The following is a 24,598-nucleotide window of genomic DNA, read 5'->3' on the forward strand; positions in this document are numbered from 1 at the left end:
TACTGATTCTTATTCTTTTCAAACATAAAATGAAGATACATGAACATGGAATCATGTTTTTACTTACAGGGCTGCAACTGGCAGATCGTTCATGACATCCTATGAACTATATGCCAGTAATATTCAGAGACTTAGCAGTGAGAAGCTACATCTTGCCTCATGTCTCATGAATGCTCCTGACAACATTTCCCCTACATTTAAGAAAGTAACAATAAACAGTGAACCCTAAAATTGCTGTGTGGTGGGAGAGAGGAGAAGAAAAGAAACAAGTAAATCAATATAAAGGAATATGAATGCAAATAATTACCTACACAGTTGGCCAAAGGGGAAAAATTGAAACAGACAATAAGAAAAAAAAACCAAACAACAAAACAAAAAAAAAACCCCAAACAAAAAAAAAACCAAACAAAACAAAACCCCCAAATGATTTGCACATAAGATTTTTTAAAAATAATATTTAAAAATCTTTATAGTATCTAAAAAAAATAGTATTTTAAGGAGAAGATGCAGACAAAAGCACTGAGCTCAGATACTGCCAAATATTGGGAAAAAGCAGTCTAAGAACAACAGAAATATAATAAAAGTAATGTATTGACTTATGAACCAGAAAAAAAATTTTCTAGAGTTAGTCTATAGAGTATAGGTTAATTCTGCTTAGACTTTGGCCATGAAATGAAGCATTTCAGCTGCAAAGCAGCAGGAAAGGTCACCTCTGAAGCACCAGAACCTCTACTGGACTCCTCTCACTTGAACAGGCGAATAATTGTCCCTAGCCCTCTCTAGATATGTTATCTAAAACATAATTTATTACGTGCTGTCTGCAGTGTGCCATAGGCAACTTGTAATCAAAAAAGAGAATTCTGTCTTATTAAATTGAAACAAAAAGGTGACTTTATAGAGATATGAATTTACATTCAATAAAATTATCTACAAATGTGAAATGTAAGGGTTTTCTCACACTAGAAAGAGAAGTGTTTTTCTAACTAATGTAGGCACTTTCATTCAACCTTGTTACGATGCACAGTGTTCAACGGGGAGTCAAAATTGTTACCGGGTAAGTCTACAATAGCAATAGCAAGACCTAAACAGAAAAGAACTCTGCATGTGAAGTTGAATAAGTATTAAAACTGAAGAGGAAAGTCCTTGATGAGACTTTACCAAAAAGATACACCATGTTGAGAAATTATGGGACGGTCCATATGAGGACCTTCCAGAAAGTCAGCAAAATACAGAGCCTATTTCTTCAACTCTATTCCTCTAAATGTCTGATGAGGTTCTTACAGTTATCATATAGTCCTGAACACCACTGACACATCAAACCTGACTTCCTTCTCATGCATCTACTTGTGAATAAAAAAAAATGTTTTGATGCCATAATTAGAAGAATGTATCTGTTTAATATATTAATAATTTGTAGTCTTCATGTATTTACAATTTTAGAATCCGATGTACTTATTCTTTAGTGATGGGTCCATATGAAACATCATCTACCAGATGAAGTCTCTTTCAAACAGCATATTATTTTTGTGTGTGGAACTTGGATGTCATCTTCTGGGTGTAAATAAAATGGTGGTGTTTGTCAATGACCAACCTGACAGGTTGAAAAAACGTCAAATTGTTATTTCACAGAGAACTACCATGGCAAATATTCTGAAAAAATCAAATTAAAGTAATAACAGTATTTTTAATTCTACAGCACTTTTATCAGAATGCTAAATAACTTTATATTGACTTTGCTTTTAAATACACGGTACTGAGATTTGGAAAGATCAAGTGATACATACAGCATCAGTCAATCTGTGACAGACCTAGAGAGAAAACAGATTTTCTCAATACCACTGTAAGAAATGCTTTTAAAATTAGGGAATTAAAATTAGATGAATATTGCAGTTAAAATATCAGAGATATTTTAAATAAGGTTAAATAACCCTCACATCCAATTGTCAAAGCCAAAAAGAGACAGTATCTCCATGGCCTACAATGGCTATCTAGTATCCTGGGATCATCATTAAAACTCATTGTTTGTACTTTAAGATTAATCTGCTGATAAAAACTTTATCATTTGAAGTTGGATATTATACATATTTTAAAATTCCTTGTCCTAATGATAACAGAAGACTATAACAATTCTTTATTTCCTATTTCTTCTTTCATCTCCCACAACAAATTATATATGAAATATAAGTGATATGAGTTCATCAACCCTTTAAAAGCTGTCAGTATGCTCTACAGACAGCCTCTATTTTTGGATTCTACCCCCCTATCAGGAATGAAAAGATTATACTTCTGCAATTAATTTTACAGATAGGGACAGGACTATTCTTTAAAGTCAGAAAGAGGGGACCACCTACATCAATCAGTACCATTTAGAGATATCTATCAGTCCCCCGATCTCTAGTTATAGGTGCACTATTAAATCCCATTGCAAGCTATGGATTTTGCATAAAATAAAGAGATAATATAAGCCAAAAGTACAAATTCCTGCTACCAAGATTGTAACAGCCACATGCTTGTGCTGTACCTGCTGGGTTCAGGCAGTACAAAAACTGGTTCAGTCCCATTATGCAAAAAGGTTGAGAAGTATTATTTATTACAGATATTGCAGCAACCAGATGATGTAGATATTCTCAAAAAAACTGTAAATTTGAGGACTGAATGGAATAATCCTACACCTACCTGCACTCCACAAAATTTATATTACACTATATTAAATGATAAGAGTTTTAGGTGCAACAACAACAAAGAAGAAAAATAGAAGATATAACTGTAAAAATGCAAATGCCATGGGAAAAAATAGTGCATTAAAAAAAATAAATAAAAGAAGTTAGATAATGACATAAAGTTTGTGATGACAAATCCTACTACATTACTGAGCTTAAGCCTATCTAAACTATAAGGGAAGGGAAAAGGACTCCTACCCTTCACTCTTCTGACTCACTTGTAAGTGGGAATGTGTGTTTGGTCTTTTGTTCTCTTACAGACAGTAGTAAAGGTCAGCAGCTGTATCAATCTTATGGAAAAAGAGAGGATTGGAGAAGGAAACATGCAAGGGTTTGCAAGTGCTTTTATATATGTACATCAAATAGACAAAGGAGAAATACAAAACTTAGGTTTATATCACTCAAGTTTCTCCCTCTAAAATAGTAGTAACATCAGCAAAATAGGCAGATAAAAAGAAAAAAACTAATCTTGTAAACAAAAGAAAATATGTAAACAGTTTAATTATGGAAATACTTGTCTATCTAACGTCCCAACTGTAAAAATAAGTACTAAAACTTGCACCTTTATAAGGTACTAGAGAGGAAAAGCAAGCGTGTTTTATATGATGTTTATGGTGTTATTCATCACTTTTGAGATGAAATACCCACTTGAAGTGTACTGTGGAAAAGTAAAATTGATTCCCTCCTTCTGGTAAATAAAAGTAAAGCTATATTCTGCCAGCTCCAAGGGCGTCAGCAGAACAGTTCCACCACTGTAGCTATATGTCTGTCAGTGTTCTGTTATAAACAAAGCTGACAAAGCTCGTGAGGGGGTAACACAGAAGCTCTCAGTCTAAAAGTACAGAAAGATTGAGTTCTTTTCAGTGAAAGGCAGACAGGAAGGGGGAAAAAAACCCCGGAAGTTATTTGAAATGTCCCTAATTCTATTGCCTCTTTGGTACTGTCTTCCTTGGGAAGTTTGCAGTGTATGAATTTTTAATGTGAACAAAGGCCCAAGGAAGTTCTATTAAAAAAATAAACAAGACATTTACAACAATAACACTGACAGATGTATATCTTCCTGGAACAAAGAACTAAAGAAAAAAACACTTCCAACGCAGAGGTTTCTGTTGCGTCCGTGGCAATTCAGTATAACACAACATATGACAGTTCTGAAGGAACTGCTTTCTTCCACTGTATAGGATATTTTAGAGATTATCCTCTTCTTGAGAATCATGAAATGAGTAGTTTCAGGAAGACTGGATTTTTCAAAAAAACCAACAATTCAACAAAAGGCAAAACTGCCATACAAAGGAGTTATGATCTCATCTGCATGGAGGCAAAGTGAGTCATTAAAAGGAAGACATAATACAAGCCAGATTTCCTGCTCAGCTTCCTCTGACCTCTGTTGGCAGAGCGATTTTCCTCTTGCGGTAAAAAGCGTGCCTCGAAGTTGTTCTGCCTGCTATGCAAGCTCTGTCAGGAGAATACAACTGACATGCTCATACAGTGGGAAGGATCACATCAGGTATGGCCATCACATACACACATACTCGACAGTTTTCTAATTGCAATGACTTATGGGGAGTCCTCCAACCCAGCTGAAAAATCTCACTCCAACAGCAACTCAGCATTAAGTATTGCTTAAACCTTACTTAATCACCTCACTAATCTTTCAGATAAACTATCATCTTGTCCCAGTTAAAATATTATAGAAAATTGATCTTAAGCCTGATATGCTACTATATCCACACAACAGGGTGAGCCGTGAATTTATCTTACACCTTAAGACTAAATTTCCTGACTTCCATCCAGCTAAATAAGCTCTTTCCTGTTATCCTAATATAACATCTTGTTATATTAAAATAACCATACCTGAATGGTTATTTTCTATTGAGAATCATCTTACACAGCTATATATCAAAATATTTGTTGTTCTCTAATACTCTCCTATTGGGTACTCACATGACTACTGACAGGTTTGAGATTACTGTGTTGGAACCAGTTTTCGTGTGACAGCCGCAGTGCAGATACTTGTCGATACACTGGTGCTGAATGCTAATCACTACTCAGTCTGGGAACAATTGCCAGCTACGTCACTTATCACTAGAATGAACAGAAAGGCCGTAATTGTCTTATCATGTGCTTTGTGCTTCCTGCTGGAATGGCTAGAAACCACTAGGAAATGCTGGGAGGGATAAAATAATTACAAACCAGTAGGAATTTCCAGGGGTAATGATAAAAACAGTTCCAAACGTCACTTAAGGAACTCTTTACTCTTCTTCATATATACCATTTTAATGCTGTTCAAAAGAGATCTTAATTATTTGTATGAAAACGGAATTGAACACAGTTTATGAATAAAAAGCATTAGAAGATATAATGTGGGATATAAGCAGGACACAAAGCATACATTTCCCTTAGTTTGTATATTCAGCTATATCATTTGACAACATTCTCATAGAACAAGTTTCTATAAATGTATTTTTAGCTATTGAAAAGTCATCTAAAGTTTATAGACTACACTGTAATTTTGATAACTCAAAATTCATAGAACAGATGCAAAGCAGGTACTTCTCTGATGCTAATTAAACAGCATGCTGCAACAGTATTTCCTGTAAATGAAAGCACCTCTTCCTTTTTCTCCAAATAATGATCATCAGGATATACTCATAATTTAAAAAATAAAAAAAAGAAAGAAAGAAGACACAGAAAAGAAAAATAGTAAGAACACTTTGTAAAAAGATCTGTGCTCAACATTTTCAAAACCCTCTAATTAAAATACACAAAATACTAAAATTAAGAGAGAGAGAATAAAGGCTAAACAGAGTGTTCATAAAATATCCCTAGCTCTTGGCAAAGATTTTATCTTTGTCATTTAATGATGATGAAGCCAAATAACTGTTGCTGGAATGGAAGCAGTCTGATGAAGAAGGCTTTCAAATTGAAGTGAGGGATATCGCAGTTTATATTTTTCTTAGTAGCTCTTCTATCTGTGTGACTTCTCTCTAAATTTCATTACTTTCTGCATTAGATGTCCCTTTCAACAGATAGTCATGTGTTGATCAAAGATATATTGCTTTAATATGCTCATGTTCTGTTGTATGTTAAATAGTTTGTTCATACAGCCAGCAAGGTCTAAGCAGTTCACAAAATATCGGAGGATCAGTAATTAATAACAACATTAACTTCCAGGGGAAATTGGCTTGTTGTGAAGAAAACTTTTCTGGTATTTGATCTAATTTGTGCAAGATCTGATAGAAGCATTCAGCTAACTTAAATAAACAGATTGTGTGTTAAAAACTGTTCGCACATATTGAATACTTACATTATTTGAACACAAAGTAGATTAAGTTTAACACTACATTAAAAAAATGAGTAAGGTATTATTAAGCATAAATCAGTTCTAAAAAGCACGGTATGAAGCAACTTTAAAAATTTTCATAGGGAAGGCAAAAAGATACACAGTATGATGATTTGTGGACATAATGAACTGGACATATTTTTTTCCAGTTAAAAGACAAATAAATGATTGTAATTAAAATACTGCTAAAAGCACAGTTTATGTATTTAAAAATAAGACATGATTTAAAATTACTTAGACGTGTTTAGTATGTTTTTAGAGACACTTAATTTTACCTTATTCTTCATCAATAAATTTTCATTTCAAATCTATTTTTGTAATTACATCCATTATTTAGATAACGTCCCTATGTCACTGTCCACAAACACATTTCAAAATTCTTAATGTAAATAAACAAAGAAGTCTGTTTGCCATTCCTAGGCCGATATCCAGCTAATTAAGCATGGTTTTAGGGGTAATTCCATCATAATTTAGAAACGATCCAGGAAGTATATACGTGTGTGCATATATACATGAACATACATAATCCAAGAGTTACTCTGTCTACAAACTCACCAGCGTGTATCCTTGCTATTTATTAATCAAAACAAATTAAAAAAGACTATTTTACAAGATACTTTGCTTTCATCGGAGATTTTAAAAAGACAACAAAACAAATTAAAAGAAGAAAAATGTTTTCCATTCAATTTACCAATTTCTAACAAGAGTTAGATATCTATGGTTATGGGTGTATATATGTGAATGAACGAATAAATCCTTAACCCACCATATCTTTTTCTCCAGTTTGCAAGCTGTCACCCGTGAAAAGTATGGTGTAGATGGTAGGATGATACTGTACCTGATTGGCTCTGGAGGTGGTCATGGGATCAGATGGAGAGGACTTGGTGGTAGTTGGGGAAGATGGCAATGTCTGGGAACAAAGCAGTTCAGGAGCAAATCAACCTTTACAAGCCTTAGACTGAACAGTTAAAAAAATAAATAAACCAACAAAAGTAACATAACTAGAAAATTAAAATAAATAAAAAATGCCTAAGACAAAATCTTTCTCCTACTCATTGGAACTTAATGGAATTTAAAGTCAATTGGCTAAATAATGCATGTAAATATGCATGCTTATGCATGTAAAAACAAATTCATGGCTTGAAATCAAGATGGTGAACTCACATAAATACTCAAAAATATGCTGACCACATGAGGAATATATTCTTTCCTCTCTCCTCCTCTTGGGGAAAATGAAGACTATAGTAAAGAAAAATTCCAGCAAGTTCAATGAGCACACTAGAAACAGTTATCAGTCTACAAACAAACAGGGCCAACGTCTGAAAGAAGTTAGAGACATTTACTTTGGCACCTTATAATGCACCATTCTACAGCACGGACTAGAGCCAGCAAACTGTGTTCCGCATCTTACAACAATTACACTGAAGCTACTGAGTTTTTAACAACATACTAACGGCTAAAATATTCATCGATAGTTTTTAATCAAGAGGCAGGTGAAAAAATGTAAACATCAATCTCATGATGGATGAACATGCAACTAATACCTTCAGAACATATTACTACAATATATTTATGATTATCGTTAAAACATTCATTTAGTTGAGAAAAGGTTAATAACTTATCATCAGGCCTGCGTTCAAAATAAACACAAAAAAGAATTAAGAGTCATATTTATTGATCACGTTTTCTAAATAATATACATATGCTTAACATTAATTCTTGAACATATCAAAAAAGCACTGCTCTGTTTAAAATTTTGATATATACATTTCTCTTTTTAAAGTATTAGAGCCTGACAGAATAACTCTTCTTTTTATAAATGTAGTGAAAATGTAAAATTCCAATTTTCAAAACATAACATACAATAATTATTCAAAGCATGTTTTTTGACATCTTTGTAATATAAAAATATTATAAAATATCCAAAATTACACTAATTTTACTTTAAGAAATAAGATGTTAAAATGCTGTACAATGTGATTTATCATATGGTCATATAATTACTAACCCAAACTATTTAGAAATAAATGAAGCGAAATTTCACACCTTCAGCAGTTCTGTTACTTACAATCATTGACAGTCCCTCACAAAATAGGTATACATACTTTTGCACTAAAACTCTTAATGCATATGAGAAAGCTGGGACACTGTGAATGCATAAAGTTGTGTATTAGCAAAATACGGGCTTGTACATATGCACACACAAATATTTTAGCTGTATGTTAAGCAATATGAAGATCCATTTTTTCATAGTTGTACATAAACAAGCAGCCAAAACAGGAAAAAAATATCTTAAGAAACACATCCTCATTTTGTGTTTCCAACTTGTAACTCATGTTATAAAACAATAAAAAACAAAAATAAGACATATACAACTTAAGCATCAACTGGGACTCTTTCAAAAGACTTAAGTGAAAAACCCTACCATGTATAGGGCACTATAAAAAACACATAGCTTGCCAAATGTTATTGGTCAGCAGATGCTGTACATTGTGAAAATGAAGACAATTATAAAGGATTGTCCCATGTCTTTCTGTACAGAACATGAATTCATTTGAGAGGGGCTAGAACTATTTAGAAGAAGAAATCTCAGATTCTGTGATAGTACAGGGTAACCCTATTCAATTATAGAATTATACTTCTGATTTTAGTGGGATGATGCAGTATGTCTCTGAAATTGCAATGAACTGATTTTCATCATTTAAGCTTAAACTAACAGGGGGAAAAAAAACAAAACCGAAAAACCCCCAACCAAACAGAATGGAGGACTGTAACTTATCCCAGTAGGTTTTCTTTATTATATTTATACATTAAACTCTCATCCCGAACTAAAAAAAAAAATAAAAAATCGTTACTATTCTCCAGCAAAACTCAAAGTACATTTTCACTAAAATATTTCAGATATCTGATAGTTAGTGTGATCAACACCACTGCTAACTAGGGCATACTGTATTGTATATTGTTTTGGTATGCTAGGATAATTAATAAAAGGGAAAAGAGTTTGTTCTTCATAGGTGTTACTAAATCTAACTACCGGATTTATAAGAAAATATGTAGAACACTTCAACACTGATAATGACCTAATCAGTGATACCACAAGCAATTTAAGAAACTGGAAACATCTCAATTTTCAATTCATACCAGTCTTCCTAAAGCACAGAAATGTATGGCTGCGATGAAAAAGGAGTGACGATAATCATTTAAGGTGACTGTTGAATTATAACATCTATTAAGTAGAAACATTTCACTGTTCCATTTTAGCAAAAGCTTGTTTAAAATACAATGGAAAAAAGAGAAAAACATTTAAAAGCAAAACTGTATTAATGAACAAGAATCAAGTACGGGCACACACATTTTTTTTCCGAATATACATACCAATGACAAAATACTGAAAATAGCAATAAGTTTTTTTTGGTTTGTGGTTTTGGTGTTTTTTTCTTTGTATATCAGGTTGTTTGTGTTAAAGGCTTAGTCTCTCTTACTTTGTTCACTGACATAACTGCTTTTATTTATATATATATATATATCTATACATATATAAAAATATATAAAAGTGCGTATACATATATAAAAGAACTGACAGCATTTTGTAAAAACTAATCTCTTTTCATGCTTCTGTATAATTTTGGAAACACATTAATTTATGGAGACACATCTATTTATTTCTTCAATATCAAAGTAACACAAAGTAATTTCTCAAAAATAAAAAAAACCAACCACACAGGCATTTGGGTTTTGTATTGAATTTCTACTGGCTGATAAGTAATTTATTGATACACTCTCAATTGCTTTGCAAGAACTTTTAGGCAAAATTACTTCTTAAAGAAAGTTGGACAGAGCTCAATAATTCTGATTTATTACGCAGCCTAGAATAATTTTTTTTTCAAATTTGGCAAGTGTTTTGCATTAGGCAAGCACTTGAATTTAGTAGTTACTAGGCTTCTGGGAATGAGATGTATAAAGTGATTAGAAATCATAAGATGAATTTACATTACAGAGTTTCAATTTTTGAGGCTGAAACGGGCGTACCATAATTGAAGCTTTCCTGAAACTGCAGGTTGACTCTTGGCAAGGTTATGGAAAAAAGCCAGTCAGAAATTCTACCACACACAACTTCTGAGACTCGCGGGGGTGGGGTGTTAAGCTATATCTTGAACAGTATAGTCCAAGCCATGGTGAAATTGGTCTTCTCTGTTTTCTTGAGTATTAATTATTTCCTTTCCTATTACTTATGAGACAATGAATGGAAGACTGTACCTACAGGTAAGAGAGTGTTGTCGGTTTTTCCTTTAAGCTTCTAGAGCAGATGTTTGAGAAAACAGATTTTAAATAATAACAAAAGAGCTTAATTTTAGAAACAAAACTCTGAGCCATATTTGAGTTGCAGTATTTTCTGAAACTCCAAGAAAATACTTCTTCCTTGTGTTGCTCACAATTGATTATTCTGTAAGAGACTGCTCTCAGGCTGCACAACATACTAAAGGGTGCAGAAAGATGGTCTTCACACTTCCATACTTCATATTTTTCACTAATAGAGTGAAGACATGACTGTATCATGGCAGTAGAGAATACATATACTTCATCTGCACAGTGTTCCAAGAGGTCCCTGAGCCCTCTTTCAATCACTTCATGAATTGCCTAATACAGAGCTATGTGTAAATGACAAAAATCACATCTTTATACACATACTAATAAAATTCCAAAAATCACACCCTACATAGTAAATATTGTACTGAGACAGTTAACTTAATTCTCAGTAACTATTAGTATATTTATATATGGAAGACTAGAAAGAAAAGGCAGAAAATGAAATACCATTTGAAAACAGGGTTAGAGACATGAAAGCGTATATAAAGAACATCGTTTAAACATGAAGATGAAACTGCATTCACAGCTTACCAATTTCTAGTTTCTCATTACAGGGCTTGCCAAACAAAGGAAATCTTGGTAATAACATTACCCACATTAAATTACTATTAATACTAAGCTAATACTGAGCTTCAGTCTTGCATATATTAATATCGGTGCTTTTAAATCACTGAAATTAATGCGATGACAAAACTAATTTGCTTAAGCCAATATTTTAATGCAGTTTAAGAAAAGGTAGTATCTTTTTTTAATTGTATTCAATAGTTGAATACCTTCTTCAGCTAAAATGAGAAACAGAGACCACTGCAAGGCCCCACTGTGCTGAACAACATGAAAGACTGACTTACTAGACTTCCAACGGTATCAGAGGTCAACCTTTCTAAACAGACCACTTGCTTTGCTAAACATATTGAGTCTTCTTTTCATATGCTGTGAACGCCTTTAATCTGTAACTTTGGCAAAATAACACATTTCAAAAATAAAATTCGGAAAAAGAAAAAATCAAGGATGAATAATGTATTTACAATTCAGATTGTAAAAAGGCTACCTGGATGACTTCAGTGATCTAATTTTACTTGCTACCTTTTCGCTTCTGCAAAGAACAAATACATCCGGATGATATTTCACCCTCTTTGCATTTGGTTTTGCTTTTATGTAGAAGAATACCCAGGGCATAGGGCAATGCAATAAGACTAAGAAAGTTTGCATATCTGGATGGAACGCTTACTTATAGGTATTTATAGAGGTAATTTATCTGCACTTATGAACTCTTGGGGACTTGTCTTTGAAAAAGCAAAAATGTGCGGAAAGCATGACGCAAAAGAAAGACTATCTCATGTTCTGCCTGGGGACAAGAAGAGGTAAGGAGCTTAAAGCAAACCAGCAGGTGCCATTCTGATCATCAGAGCAACTCTGGATGGAGGGAATGATTTAGGATAAAGATTACAGTAAAATGAACAAAGAAGAATCGGGAACTTGTCTTTCCTCAAAACTTGTCACAATAACACAGAACTACTACAAGATCTGGTGTTATACAGAAATATCAGAAAATTCAAGTAAGTAACCAGACAAGGGAATCAAAACACATAAGAAGCTATGAGTCTGAGATTAGTGACAAAAAATCCCAAGCCCTAGAAAGAAAGAAAATGTCACCTTTTGATTCTAGGCTACATTTGGTATTTGGAAAAATACCACCAAAACTACAAAGCTATCAGAAGGCAAAAGATAACTTCAGAATTTTCTTAAAAATCAGAACACTGCTGAAAATTTCTGCAATGTTGAATGCTGTTGTTCATCCCCCAACAGAGTCTTCCATTCACCTTCCACTTTTGAAGCACATACAGTGAAGAGTTAAGCACTAGCTACAGAGTTAGTTGTGTTCATGTTTTCGCATGCATATCGAGATCATATCCAACACTGGTGAAATGAAATAGAAAATTAAAACACTAATCTGGCACCAGAATTAAGTCAAGGGCACATGGATATACTGGGAGGGACAGGATATAGTATACATATTTTTATGGAACACTAAACTTTTGCTATGGAATCTAATGTATAGAACTGTCTCTTTAGTAAATAATGGCTTTTTTTTTTTTTTTTTGTCTTTTTTGTCCTCACAACATTTAAATGCACCTGCAAATCTTATTATTCATTGCAGAATAGTCACTGGTGCAATTCTTCGTCTATGTTCAAAAGTGAGAAAAGTTTATGAGAAATTGTTGACTAGATGAAGAGACACAGTGATCTACAAAGCTACTTATTATTTACCACAAAAATGTAGAATTATTTTTTCATATTCTGGAGTTTAGTAAGGTTCATCTAGACTGTTGCCTTAAATGGATGATGAGAAGAAAGGCTCATCAGAAGGGAGAGGCATCTTAAGAAACCAATGAAGGTTTCTTAAGGAAGAAAGGACTTGGAAGCCAGCAATGTGTGCTCACAACCCAGAAAGCCAACCATATCCCGTGCTGCATCAAAAGAAATGTGTCTAGGAGGTCAAGAGGTGATTCTCCTCCTCTGTTCTCATGAGACCCCACCTGGAATACAGCACCCAACAAAAGAAGAACATGAACCTGTTGGAGCGAGTCCAGAGGACAGAGACGAAGATGATCAGAGAGCTGGAGCACCTCTCCTATGAAGACAGGTTGAGGGAGTTGGGGTTGTTCAGCCTGGAGAAGAGAAGGCTCCAGGGAGACCTTATAGCTGCCTTCAAGTATTTAAAGGGGGCCTACAGGAAAGATGGGAAGGGACTCTTTATCAGGGAGTCTAGTGATAGGACGAGGGGTCATGGCTTCAAACTGAAAGAGGGTAGATTTAGTTTAGCTGTTAGGGAGAAATTCTTTACTGTGAGGGTGGTGAGGCACTGGAACAGGCTGCCCAGAGAGGTTGTGGATGCCCCATCCCTGGACGTGTTCAAGGCCAGGTTGGATGAGGTTTTGAGCAATCTGGTCTAGTGGAAGGTATCCCCCAGTGGCAGGGGGGTGGAACTAGATGATTTTAAGGTCCCTTCCAACCCAAACTATCTTATGATTCTATGAAATCCACCAAATCTGAAGAACTCATATCCCATTTGAAAAAAAAAAAAAAAAAAAGATTCCTCCAGTTACGCCAGTATTTTCAGACCTGTATTCTTAAAGTTAAGTTCTATTCAAGTGCTTCAAAGTAAATTTTTCTATTTAAAAACTATGAACATTTCCTTTGTTCCTGTTGATCAGCATTTCTGAAGTAAAAGTAGTCATTTTCACTAGAAGAATGTGAATTTACAAATCATATTCAGACATTCAATTTTGCAGATTTTTAATACAATGTCTGGGACCATGATTAACAAACAGAAGTTAGAGACTCATAAAAGGTTAATTCACTACTGAAAAAGCTGAAATGGAACTGGCTCCAATGAAAATATTAATTGGAAGTTCTATATGTGAAAGTTTTACTGTAGTTTTTCAAGGAAGAAATTCTAAACCCCTTGTCCGTGCTTTGATAGCTAAACATTTCATAGAATCAAAGAATGATTTGGGTTGGAAGGGATCTCAGGATGCCAAACAGTGTAAACTCCTGCTTACAGCTGAGTTACTGGTAAGATCACACATCTTTCTTCCTATATAATGCACAGTTCTGCAACGGCTGTCTCTGATTCCATGTGCTTCCTGGACAGGCTGCCACAACACCTGCTACCTGTAAAACAACTGAAAGCTGGAAGAAAAATTCAACTAGCATGTTGAGAAGCTGCAATAGTTTCTGAAGCTGGTGATACGATAAGACCACATTATGCAGCCTTTTCCGTTGTTCATAGGAACTGCTACGAATTTAGATGTGAACTTTGAAGATTTGTATGCTAATTACAAAGCTGAAACAGCTCAGGCTCTTGATCACTTTACGAAAATTGTATTCTCTTCCCCTGGGCTTCAATATGGTCTGAAAGAGTTGCTGTGACACTTCAACTAATAAAGAGAGAAAAGGGAGGTTAGATGCTCGTAGCAGTTTCTAGGAAGTAAAAGGGCAGAGGAATCAGTTGGTTATTGCCAAATGATGCCCAGAAACAGCAGATGGTTGACATCTATGAATAGATTGCCTATGTTACTTAGAGATAAAAGATGTAAACATTTGTCAATTAAGAATCTATCTGACCTGCTTGGAGAAGATAACTACCTAGTATCTACTAATAAATCCATAGGATTAGGAGATGTGGACTTATGCAGTGGAGAAGGCTCAAAGGGAACCAAACAGATGTGTTTGCAAATCTTCTGAAGCTGGAAAAGCTGAGGCTAGAGAGACCAGAATGTTTGGATAGCAACTTCCATCAGTAAGGAGAAACACCAGGCCAGATTCAGCCTCCATGTACACTCATGCCTTTCCTGAAGGCAGAAAATGCTGAAACTCAAGCAGTTAGCAAAGAGTTTACCTATTGTCTTTCTTCATTGAAACTGTAGCCAGAAGATATTTCCTTTCTTAGCTCATTTCTCTGAGGTGAGTGTCAGGAAAGCAGCCCAGGACAAAGCAATGACAACAGAGAAATGAGAGCTGCATGGTCATATAGGCTTCAACTACAGGTATCTTCATTCATGGGGAGAAAACTACCTTTTCTTTTTGATAAAAGCAGCTAGAAAACCAATAGAAATACCTTCAAAGTTCCTAATGAAAGTAAAATTTGTTACTTCAAATCAACTCTCGATCTCAAATGCTAAGTCTACTTTCTTCAATCTGCAACATAATATTTTGGGTGCCAAAGTTCTTGGGTAACACTCTAAGACAGGAAGAACCATCTAAAAGTTGGCATAAAAGAATAAATTGTAATTCATAAGGCTTATTTTTTGCCAAGTGCAAAATGACTTGTATACATTATCCTAATAATTTTAATAAAATTGTGATGTCTCTGCTATTAAAATAGCAACACTGGACTTCTAGATCACAATTACCTGTTTTAAAGTATTATCCTTTTAATTTCTTAAATAGAGGTATTATATCTTTCATTAAGATACAGGATACTCTGACATTGGAGGATAGCATTACTTCACTGCAAATTCTGTCTAAGAACTAAGCTAACAATTTCACTTCTGGATTTTAGATTTATTGAGTCGGTATTTATAGTGTATGAATTTATCATTAATAGATGTTGCTTCATTAAAAGAGAAGTTAAACAACTCATTGTGGTTAAAACTCCTCAACATATGCGCATGTGTATTTCCAAATACTCGCAGTCATATTATGATGCACCTGTATGTATACAGGTAATACATTAAAATTTTAAGATATAGAGCTAAATAACAGTCTTAGAAGTTATACGGTGTATTAAGTCTGTGTCTTAACTTCACTGGCAGCAGCTCTGTTCACTAATCCATCCCTCCAGAATTTAATTTAACATTACAAACGCGGAATTGTGTTTAAAAAAATCAAACAAAGCCCAAACCAACCAATCGACCAAAACCAAAACCAAAACAAACAAAAGACCCCACCAAAAAAACAAAAAAACAAATCAATCAAACAAACAAAAAAAAATACCCCACAACCAAATTAAAAGAAAAGCAAACCTCAACTACGTTACAAATAAATTTTCTGGAGAAGTATTGTGGACAAGCTATAGCAACTTCAGATACAAGACAGGAAGTATTTAGGCATGTCACTAAACAGCTCTGGAATCTAGTTTCTCAAGATTTTACTGACTTACCTAAAAATTAGCTTCATTTCATTGCAAAGGGGAAAACCACTTTTCATTTTAATAGAGAACACTCATTTCCCATTGGGTTAAGAAGTACTAACATAAGATCTAACATTTTACAAGCAGAAAAGCCATTCAAAATACAGATCTTTTCAGCTTTTTCTCTCTCTCAGGCATAATCATTTTCATGTCTAATAATCGAGAAACTAATCCTATATAATTGGGGCTTTTCTTTTTCATATTTTCTTATAAATTATGTAGAGTATTTTTAATGTAAAAGTATCACATATACAGAAAAAAATATAGTAGTAAATATTAGAAATCATACACAATGGCTTATGCACAGTTTCATCCATCTAAAGCAGTCTGATCATTCCAAACTCATCCTGGTCAAACACATCTTCATATAAGCATTCTGTGTATGTCACTATACACAAAGTAAAGTAATTGCATACAGTTACCAAATTACTTTATAGGATACTGAATCTTCCTAGTGTAGAAGGACGAAACAACCTTTTCCCATATAGGACAGGTGAGAAACTAAAATCTATCCTATATAGGATGTAGAGAGACAAGACAAAATTTTACTAGTGTTCACTCATTTCTTTCTTCGTCTTTTTCATATTCATTACAATGGAAAATAATTTTAAATCCTTTACGACACATACTTCACATTGCCTCAGAGGGCAATTTTATTAAAAATTAAAATTATATGAGAAAATGTAATGAACTAAAGAATACTAGACTAACAATACCTTGAAAATATATTTTGCATTGCCCATAGATTTTGAAAGAAGTCAGTGTAAAACAGGGAAAAAAGATGCCAAAAATAACATAAAATGAAATTGTAGAAAACATCTGAACAAATTATCTTTATATTTTCAAGTTCTTACAGGTAAGATTTTAAAGTATCTAAATATAGGGTCTAAAAGAACAATTAACATTTTTGGTTTTATTTTATGTACATAAAAGTATGAAACATTCAGTTAATCTGTGATTTTTGGAAACGCTAAAGATTTACAAAGAGGTTCATCATTTAAGATTAAAATTCAGTGATCTAACTAAAACCTAGAAGTGTATTATCACCTTACACAGTAAAGAAAAGTTTATGAAAGAAACACATTGGAGTGTGGCATTGAAATTTATAAAACCCTGTCTAAAAGAACTGCTGAGAAACATGGATCACCTAAGCACAAGGAAAAAGAGGACCAGCGAATTACTAAAGGGTAAAATAACATTTCCTTAAAGCACATGTTATGTTGACCCCTTGCAGCCTTAAAGGTTTAAGACTTCTAAGGAGCTGCTGTGACTCTCTATTCCCAACCAAAAACTCACTTGTTTGATGCGGTCTGGATTAACAGTGGTCTGAGGCTGTAGAATGCTGACAGGCTCTGTCTTGGCCACATTTTGAGGCATTTCTCGAATCTTCTCTGCAATGAAGCCATGAACTGCATTTAGTGCTTCAACTGTTCCCTGGATCAGACACACCCGCTCTGTAGTACCTGCAAACACCAAAAAGTTGGTCTGAATAAAGTGGATTCTTCAAGATCCCACAAACTGCATCAATTATGGCATAAAGGTGGCACTCAATAGCAACCTTGCAAAACCAACTACCAATATCTCCATAAACACACAAATGAAAGCAGAGTTTGCAAAAGAAAACACACTAATGATCTGAAGATGTTTTAAATAACTCCTGTTTGTGTAGCTCCTACAAACACTTAACTTTCCAAGCCAATCTGGATAATGTCAGTCAGAAGGGAAAAAAAAAAAAAAAAAAGAGAACAAAAGCATTAGGTTTTGTTGGAAATATTAGTAAATATGATAAGTGTGCGCAGAATACATGTCTTTTAAATTATTTTGGGCTTGTTCTAGATTATTCTAAAATATTGTACAACTTTTAGGTAACACAGGGTTGAACTTAATAGCCAGTATTACAGAGGCACTTGGAATAAGCTTCTGTAATGAACACCTGAACTGTGAATACATTCATTTAGCGTAGACATTGTTAGATCTTTTCTTAAAACAGCTGCAAATTGTTATGGCAAGACCTTTCAAGGCCAACCGATCTCATATATTTGAATATCCACTTTGTCTTTTATAACCTTCCTACCTTAAAACATACCTGTAAAAACTGCAATTATTTCCCGAATGCATGGAGTTTAAGCTGTCTTTAATGTGATTTAGCAGTTAGAAATTATGAAAGCTTGTACCAGATAAGTAGTCAATACCCTGCAAATTACATTTCAAGAACTTCTGTTTAGAGTTGTGCTGAATACTGTTCGCGCAGGATATCTAGACTCCACGTGACTACCTTCTAAGTATCCACGTTCTAAGGTCGTGGGAAAATACTATACACTTGTCAAATAGGTCTGAAAGGTGAAATACATATTTATTCTATGCGTAAGAATACTAGGCCTTTGGTGGCAACGAAGCAGAGGATGGGACACTCCCACTGTGCTCATTCGTAAAGATAGGACAGATGTTTAGGAATAACGGGCCTTGGACATATTCCTCCTTCCCAAACTCTGCAGCAAAGTGTAACCCTCTGTTTCTCATCATTTCGGTTTTGCCTGGTTTTCAGTTCTAACCCTTCTATTCTGCTCTGTATCATTTCCTCCTTAACTCAAGTCTCCAGTCTGAAGCACATTCTTTTTCTTGTACACTCCCTGTCCCTTATATCACCATTACTTACTCTCACCTTTAATGTCATTGACCCTTAAAATGCCTTGCCTATCCCTGTAGCCTGGGGAAAGACAGTCTGATGTGCCACGTTTATCTCGTCTTTTGTATATTACCTCATAGAATTTGCAGTTGTATGCTGATTACCAAAAAAAAATAAATACCTACCATAGCTTTAGTTCTGTTTCTCTAGAAAGGCTTAGACAAAGCCTACATTGCCACGTAACCCTTTTCTAAACTCAAACTGTACTGTTTGTGTGACAAAAACCACACCAGTCCTTATTTCTTTGATTTCTTAATTAAAAGTATCTACAGGATGGCCAAATATTGATGCAGAATTGTGGAAAAATACTTCGTGTATTTTTTGAGTAAGGTGGGTTTAGATGATTTTGTATGGCTTTATTGTATAGCAAAAAAGATTTTCTTTACATATTGAGTTACAGCTTGATATATCTTCACTAGACAAAGAATATAAAAAAAACAGTATCAATCCTAAAAATACAAGTATGACTCTGCACTGAAACAATCCACATTCTGCGTTCCACATATCAAACCACTTAAATAGGTTCCACAAAATCAGTTTTGACTTGAAAAACAGGGTCTAGCAGGAGTTGGAAAAGTGAAACTAAGAGGGACTACTGTAGTTTCCACTTTTGTTCTGCAGAAATACCAAAAGAAGACAACCTAGATGTCTAAGTAAAATTGCTTTGATATTTCATGTAGTACATACTTCCACACACACGCTGTACATTTCCAACATACTCAAATTAATGATTTTTATCACGATTTTTTTACCTTCAAATACCAGTAGAACAATTCTACTAACAGAAGAAAATCGTAACATGAATTATCATATTAGCGTATTCCTGAAAACATAATAATACTGCCATGCAAAATGTGCCAGATACATATCTCTATTCAATGCCAGTGCGTGTTTTTCTTCAAGGTTACAGGGGAGAGAAGCAAAATAACAAATTTAAGCCATGGAAGTACCACAAAAGTAAACATCATTTTTGTCATTGACATATTCCTATTAATTACTATTAACATGATCACACATGAATCTTTTCTGATGAAAAATTCACTCACTCTACCTAAACAACTGAAAATTACAATGTAATGATGTGGTAAATACTAATAAGTTTGCAATGATTTCTGAAGTTCACAACATGTTAGTTGGCCTCATTACCACTGTACAATCTGTCCAGAATGACAGGCAATACATAGATTAGTGAGATGTACCAGCAAGGTAAGTAACCTCCTCCCTAAAATTCCCTTCCTATCAATTTTATGTCTTTTATGTTATCAACTAATCTTAAGGTACACTCCTTACAACACTGCAACATAGTCTTTAACAGAGGCTAGTATAGTAACCCGTCATCTGCAAGAAAAAAAATGGGTTTTATTAGTAAATGTTTCTCGTCTGCTTCTGTGGATGATCTCTAAAGATTAAATATTTCATGATCTAAAGATGAAACAGCACACTAAGAACCCTGCCTGCTCATTAACTTAACGTATTCATGTACACTTGAAATCTTTCAAAGACTTTTTTCCTAGGAAACAGTATCAGGCAATACTGAAAGTCAACTTTGTGGAAGAAGCTCTACAGCAAAACTGACAAGAATGAGAAACAAACATTTTTTTCCCCTCTATTAAAATGTTTGGGGTTTTTTTAAATAACTTTAAAATAAATAAAATTAGGATTAAAATATGCCAACCAGTTTTCAAAAGCTGTCAGGTTAATAATCCTTGAGATAAAGTTAAAATGACTACACTCTTAACAGCAAGTTAGACAAGTATCACCATCAAATGCTTATTTCTCAAGAGCAAGTTTTTTAGAACATTTATGTGATCTGTTACACTGTCTTTCCAACTTCAAAACACAGGTAGTTCTTTTTTTTCCCAAAACCCTTCAAAAAAGGCAGTTTGAAATGACAGAAGATGAAACTTCATTCCTAGAAGAAGCTTTCTTAATGTTTTTTTTATTTTTTTATTTTTTTTTCCGCTCCCTTACTTGGCTTCCTCCCCCTTTTGCAAACAACTCCTGTGGTTTCTGTGTAAAGCAATCCAGCTCGAAGAAAATGCTCTGGGGAGTCTTTACGCCGCAGTATTAATTGTCTCCTAAATGATGAGATGTGATGTGGATTGATCAATGCAGCTAATGCAAGTGTTCTCCAGGTCAGCAGACAACACACTGAAACAAAACCCCGATCGGGTTACCTCCCAGCCACCGGAGCCTCCTAGGGAAAGCACTTAACAGGGATGACTACTGTCAAAACATTTGAAAGGAAAACAGTTGAGGCTAAATAGGAATTTCATTAGACTTGACACTAAGTGACTAAAGGGTATTCTACAATCTGTGTTATTTTAGAAAGCGCAATGTAATAAAAAATATGCTCGATGTCATACTACGCACCAAACATGTTACGTTTTAGTAAGTATAAAGCAGGATGCAGTAAACGGAAATCACCGTTCCATGAAAAAAGACAATTGTGCAAAAGCACGTTTCACACAGAATAAAATACAGTTTTAAAGCGCATCCCAACAGTAGCACATTTTCTTCAAGGGTTACGTCCACAACAACAACAAAAAATGTAAAAAAAGCAAGTGTGGAGAAATTGCATACATGTACAGCTGGGAATTGCTTTAATTTTCTGAAGTGATGTTGTCGTATTCCTTCACACAACTCTAATAGATTTTCACTCAGATAACAGTGTACAATAATTTACCAGAGTCACACAAAAGAAAAACTGCCAGTTATATGACCAACCTGTATAACAAAAATAAGCCTATGAATCACTAGAGTTGGTGAAATTTCTGTCATTTTAAAAGCTTTTAGGCTCCATTAGTGTCTAAAGTAAACTGTCAGATTATTTATCATTTTCAGTTGTTTAACAGTTGCATCCACTCCTTTTTTCACATTTCTGCACACAAAAGCTCAGCCATCTATATGCATACTTTTTGGCATGTGATTTTCAAATTATGTTTTTAAAATACAGATCTCATTTTTAAAATATCTGACTTAGAGAAAGTCAAATTGCCAAATAGTGCCTTTTCTCCGTGTGTGTGTGTGTGTGTGTGCAAACATAGCCAATATAAAATTATTCTATTTTTTTAAATTATTTACAATTCAAATTGGAGTTAGGGTCATGTATTGCACATTGTCTTTTACATATGAGTAGATAAAGCATATACAAGAGAAGAATAATTCTGCCACAGAAAATGACCAAATGTAGAGTAGGTGGTCATCATCCCTGTACATTCAAAATAACAGAAAAAATATTTTTATATGTTCAATAATACTGAAGTCTATGACAGAAGCTTGCATGTGGTTGTAAAACAGGAAAACCACTATCTAAACACATGCTGATGATGATGTTGCTACAATCATTTCACATTTACTTTTTCTAAGGAACCCAATTAAATTCCTCAGTATTTGTACGTGCTCTACTTTTCAGCAAGTAGAATGTGGTTTCTTTCCTCTTGTATCAGGATTAAAATTCAATTTGCACCTGTATGTTTCAACTCTTTCTTATCAAATAAAAGAGGCAGAATTTAATCGCACAAAAAAGCCTGCCTGTATTGCTCACCAAAAATAGATTATTAAAACTAATGGAGAAAAAAGAAATCTTAATCAGTTTTCTGTTTTGTTTTGTTTAGTTTTTAGGGGAACATTTTTTGGGCCTAGCTTTTTAATATGAAAACAAATATGGCATGGGAAGTGGTGGAGTCACCATCCCTGGAGGTATTTAAAAGATGTGTAGATGTGGTGCTTAGGGACATGGTCTAGTAGTGGACTTGGCAGTGCTAGGTTAACGGTTGGGCTTAAAGGCCCTTTCCAATCTAAATGATTCTATGGTTCTATGACATAAAATACTCTTTTTCCCTGAAGTTCCATGAGAGAGGGAACGATGAAACCATTAGCAGCCATCAGGCAATTTAAAAGCAAGTAAATAAAAACCTGTTCTGAAATCTAATAAGTTAGTTAGGCCTAAAAGCTAAACAGCTTGCAATAACTTTATTTTAATCATTCATTTTTCTGTCCACCTCCTTTAACCACCTAAAACTTTACTTCTGGCAAATATCCTTGGCAACCACATAGCACTAATTTTATCAAGAACATTTTAAATGCAGTAGTGAAACTTCAAAACAACGAACCACAAGCTTTTTCTCTGAGAAGGTTGTTATCTACTTATTAGACAACCGATACAGCTTTTAAAACAGCCATTAGAATAAACGGTAGAAGATGCAACAGGATAAAGGGTGCTGATGCTTTCAATGTTTTTATTTCTATATTTAACAGGCATACATCTATATACGGTTACCATTAAAATTTTCTTTGGTTGCTTCAAGACTCTGATCCAATGTATAAGAGTTCTACTGTATTCACAGAAACAGTCACTAAATGTTAAATGTGCTTCCGTATGTTATGACCCTCAGTTGAAATGTTTTGGGGAACACACTGTACCTTTCAGAAAGAATTGTCTGGCATTTATATGACTCTATATACTTTTCATTAGGCTTTTACATCAATCTTAAAAGCATCTGAAAACCTAAAAAGTATACTGCATTACCAGCCCAGGGTAATCCCAATACATCAACTAATTAAATCTCCTTATATTTTTCCAGTGTACCATGCCAATTTCTTTGACACTGAAAGGGAAAACCTGGCAGAGGAGCCAAAGCTAAAACCTTAACTAAATGAAAGGCTGCACTACAATCTTTCATCAGCTGATCTGCATTAAGCATTTATTTGACAACTCACAGTATAGCAGTCTAACCCTCATGTCCTGTACGTTTATTTTTGCGACCTGCGATCAAACGTCCCGTAGCGTGGGATTCTATATAACACCGCCAGTCACCACTTCAGCCTAAAACTGATCTTGTAAAAGCTCTTGGTAAAACAGGACTGCACTTTGACACTGCTCCAGAGCAATGTAAACATTTTGAATAACGCGCTTAAGATGAAAATCAGATAAAGTCTTCCTTGTATATAACATTTCCTCTCTACACTTGCATAAAATCTCAGCAAATAGAAGTCAGACAATAAAAATGTGTTTTACTCAAATGCAGTAGCAGTATTTCACAACACCTTAAACAGATGCGAAAACCTTTTGTCATATAAATGACAGCATGTACACAACCTTAAATGCAACACATAAGAACAATCCACGTATGAGCAAAGTGTCACAGAAACCTCAACAAGACAGTTTTCTGCTTTGGTCCTTATCTCCCTCCTGTCCTTCTACCTTTGTTTCTTGAGAGAGAATTAATTGATCTTAATACAGAGCCTGTTCCCATATTCATCATGGACAGAAAGATCTCCCTCTCCCAGAGCAAAGCCTGACGATCTGATAGAGTTCCCAAACTGAAAGGGGAAACAAGGGCTGGTAACAATTGTAGAGCATTCATGTTCTGCATTTGTTTTCATCCAGACAAAATAATTTTGGAACTGGTTGCACAGAATGCTTACACAAATGGGGAGTAAAGCTTAACCATCTCAGACTAAAAATTAAAATAGCAATTTTAATAGCAATTAAAATAGCTGAATAAAAGAAAAAAAAAAATCTAACTGAAGGGAATCTACGAAATTGAAAGGAACTAAATATTGCCCAGCAAGAATGTTGCTGATATCTCTGTTACAAAACCAGGGCGCCCTTAACTTTGATTTTACATTTCAAGATTACTGAGTAGATGCATTTAGCTTAACTAAAGCTCCATTCTTCTTTCAGAGAGAAATAAACCGTTCCCTTTAAAGTTTCATCTGCAATTACTCCTCCTGAAATTCTAACTACTAGTGTTTTCTGCAGCTACGTTATACTTCACATG

The 24,598-nt window shown here is 34.4% G+C and overlaps 1 protein-coding gene across 1 annotated transcript in view; it reads right to left on the reverse strand.

The window, feature by feature from the left end:
• NOVA1 (neuro-oncological ventral antigen 1) overlaps window positions 1-24,598 on the reverse strand; it is a 169,167-nt gene that overhangs the window by 22,802 nt on the left and 121,767 nt on the right. The window contains exons 3-4 of the mRNA XM_009887001.1: window positions 17,423-17,589; window positions 6,902-6,973 (exon numbers count right to left, since the gene is read on the reverse strand). Of these exons, the coding sequence (XP_009885303.1) occupies window positions 6,902-6,973; window positions 17,423-17,589 (239 nt within the window). The remainder of the gene's footprint in view (window positions 1-6,901; window positions 6,974-17,422; window positions 17,590-24,598) is intronic.

Source organism: Charadrius vociferus, unplaced genomic scaffold (assembly GCF_000708025.1).
Source record: "Charadrius vociferus isolate BGI_N301 unplaced genomic scaffold, ASM70802v2 scaffold14, whole genome shotgun sequence".
NCBI classification, from domain to species: Eukaryota; Metazoa; Chordata; class Aves; order Charadriiformes; family Charadriidae; genus Charadrius; species Charadrius vociferus.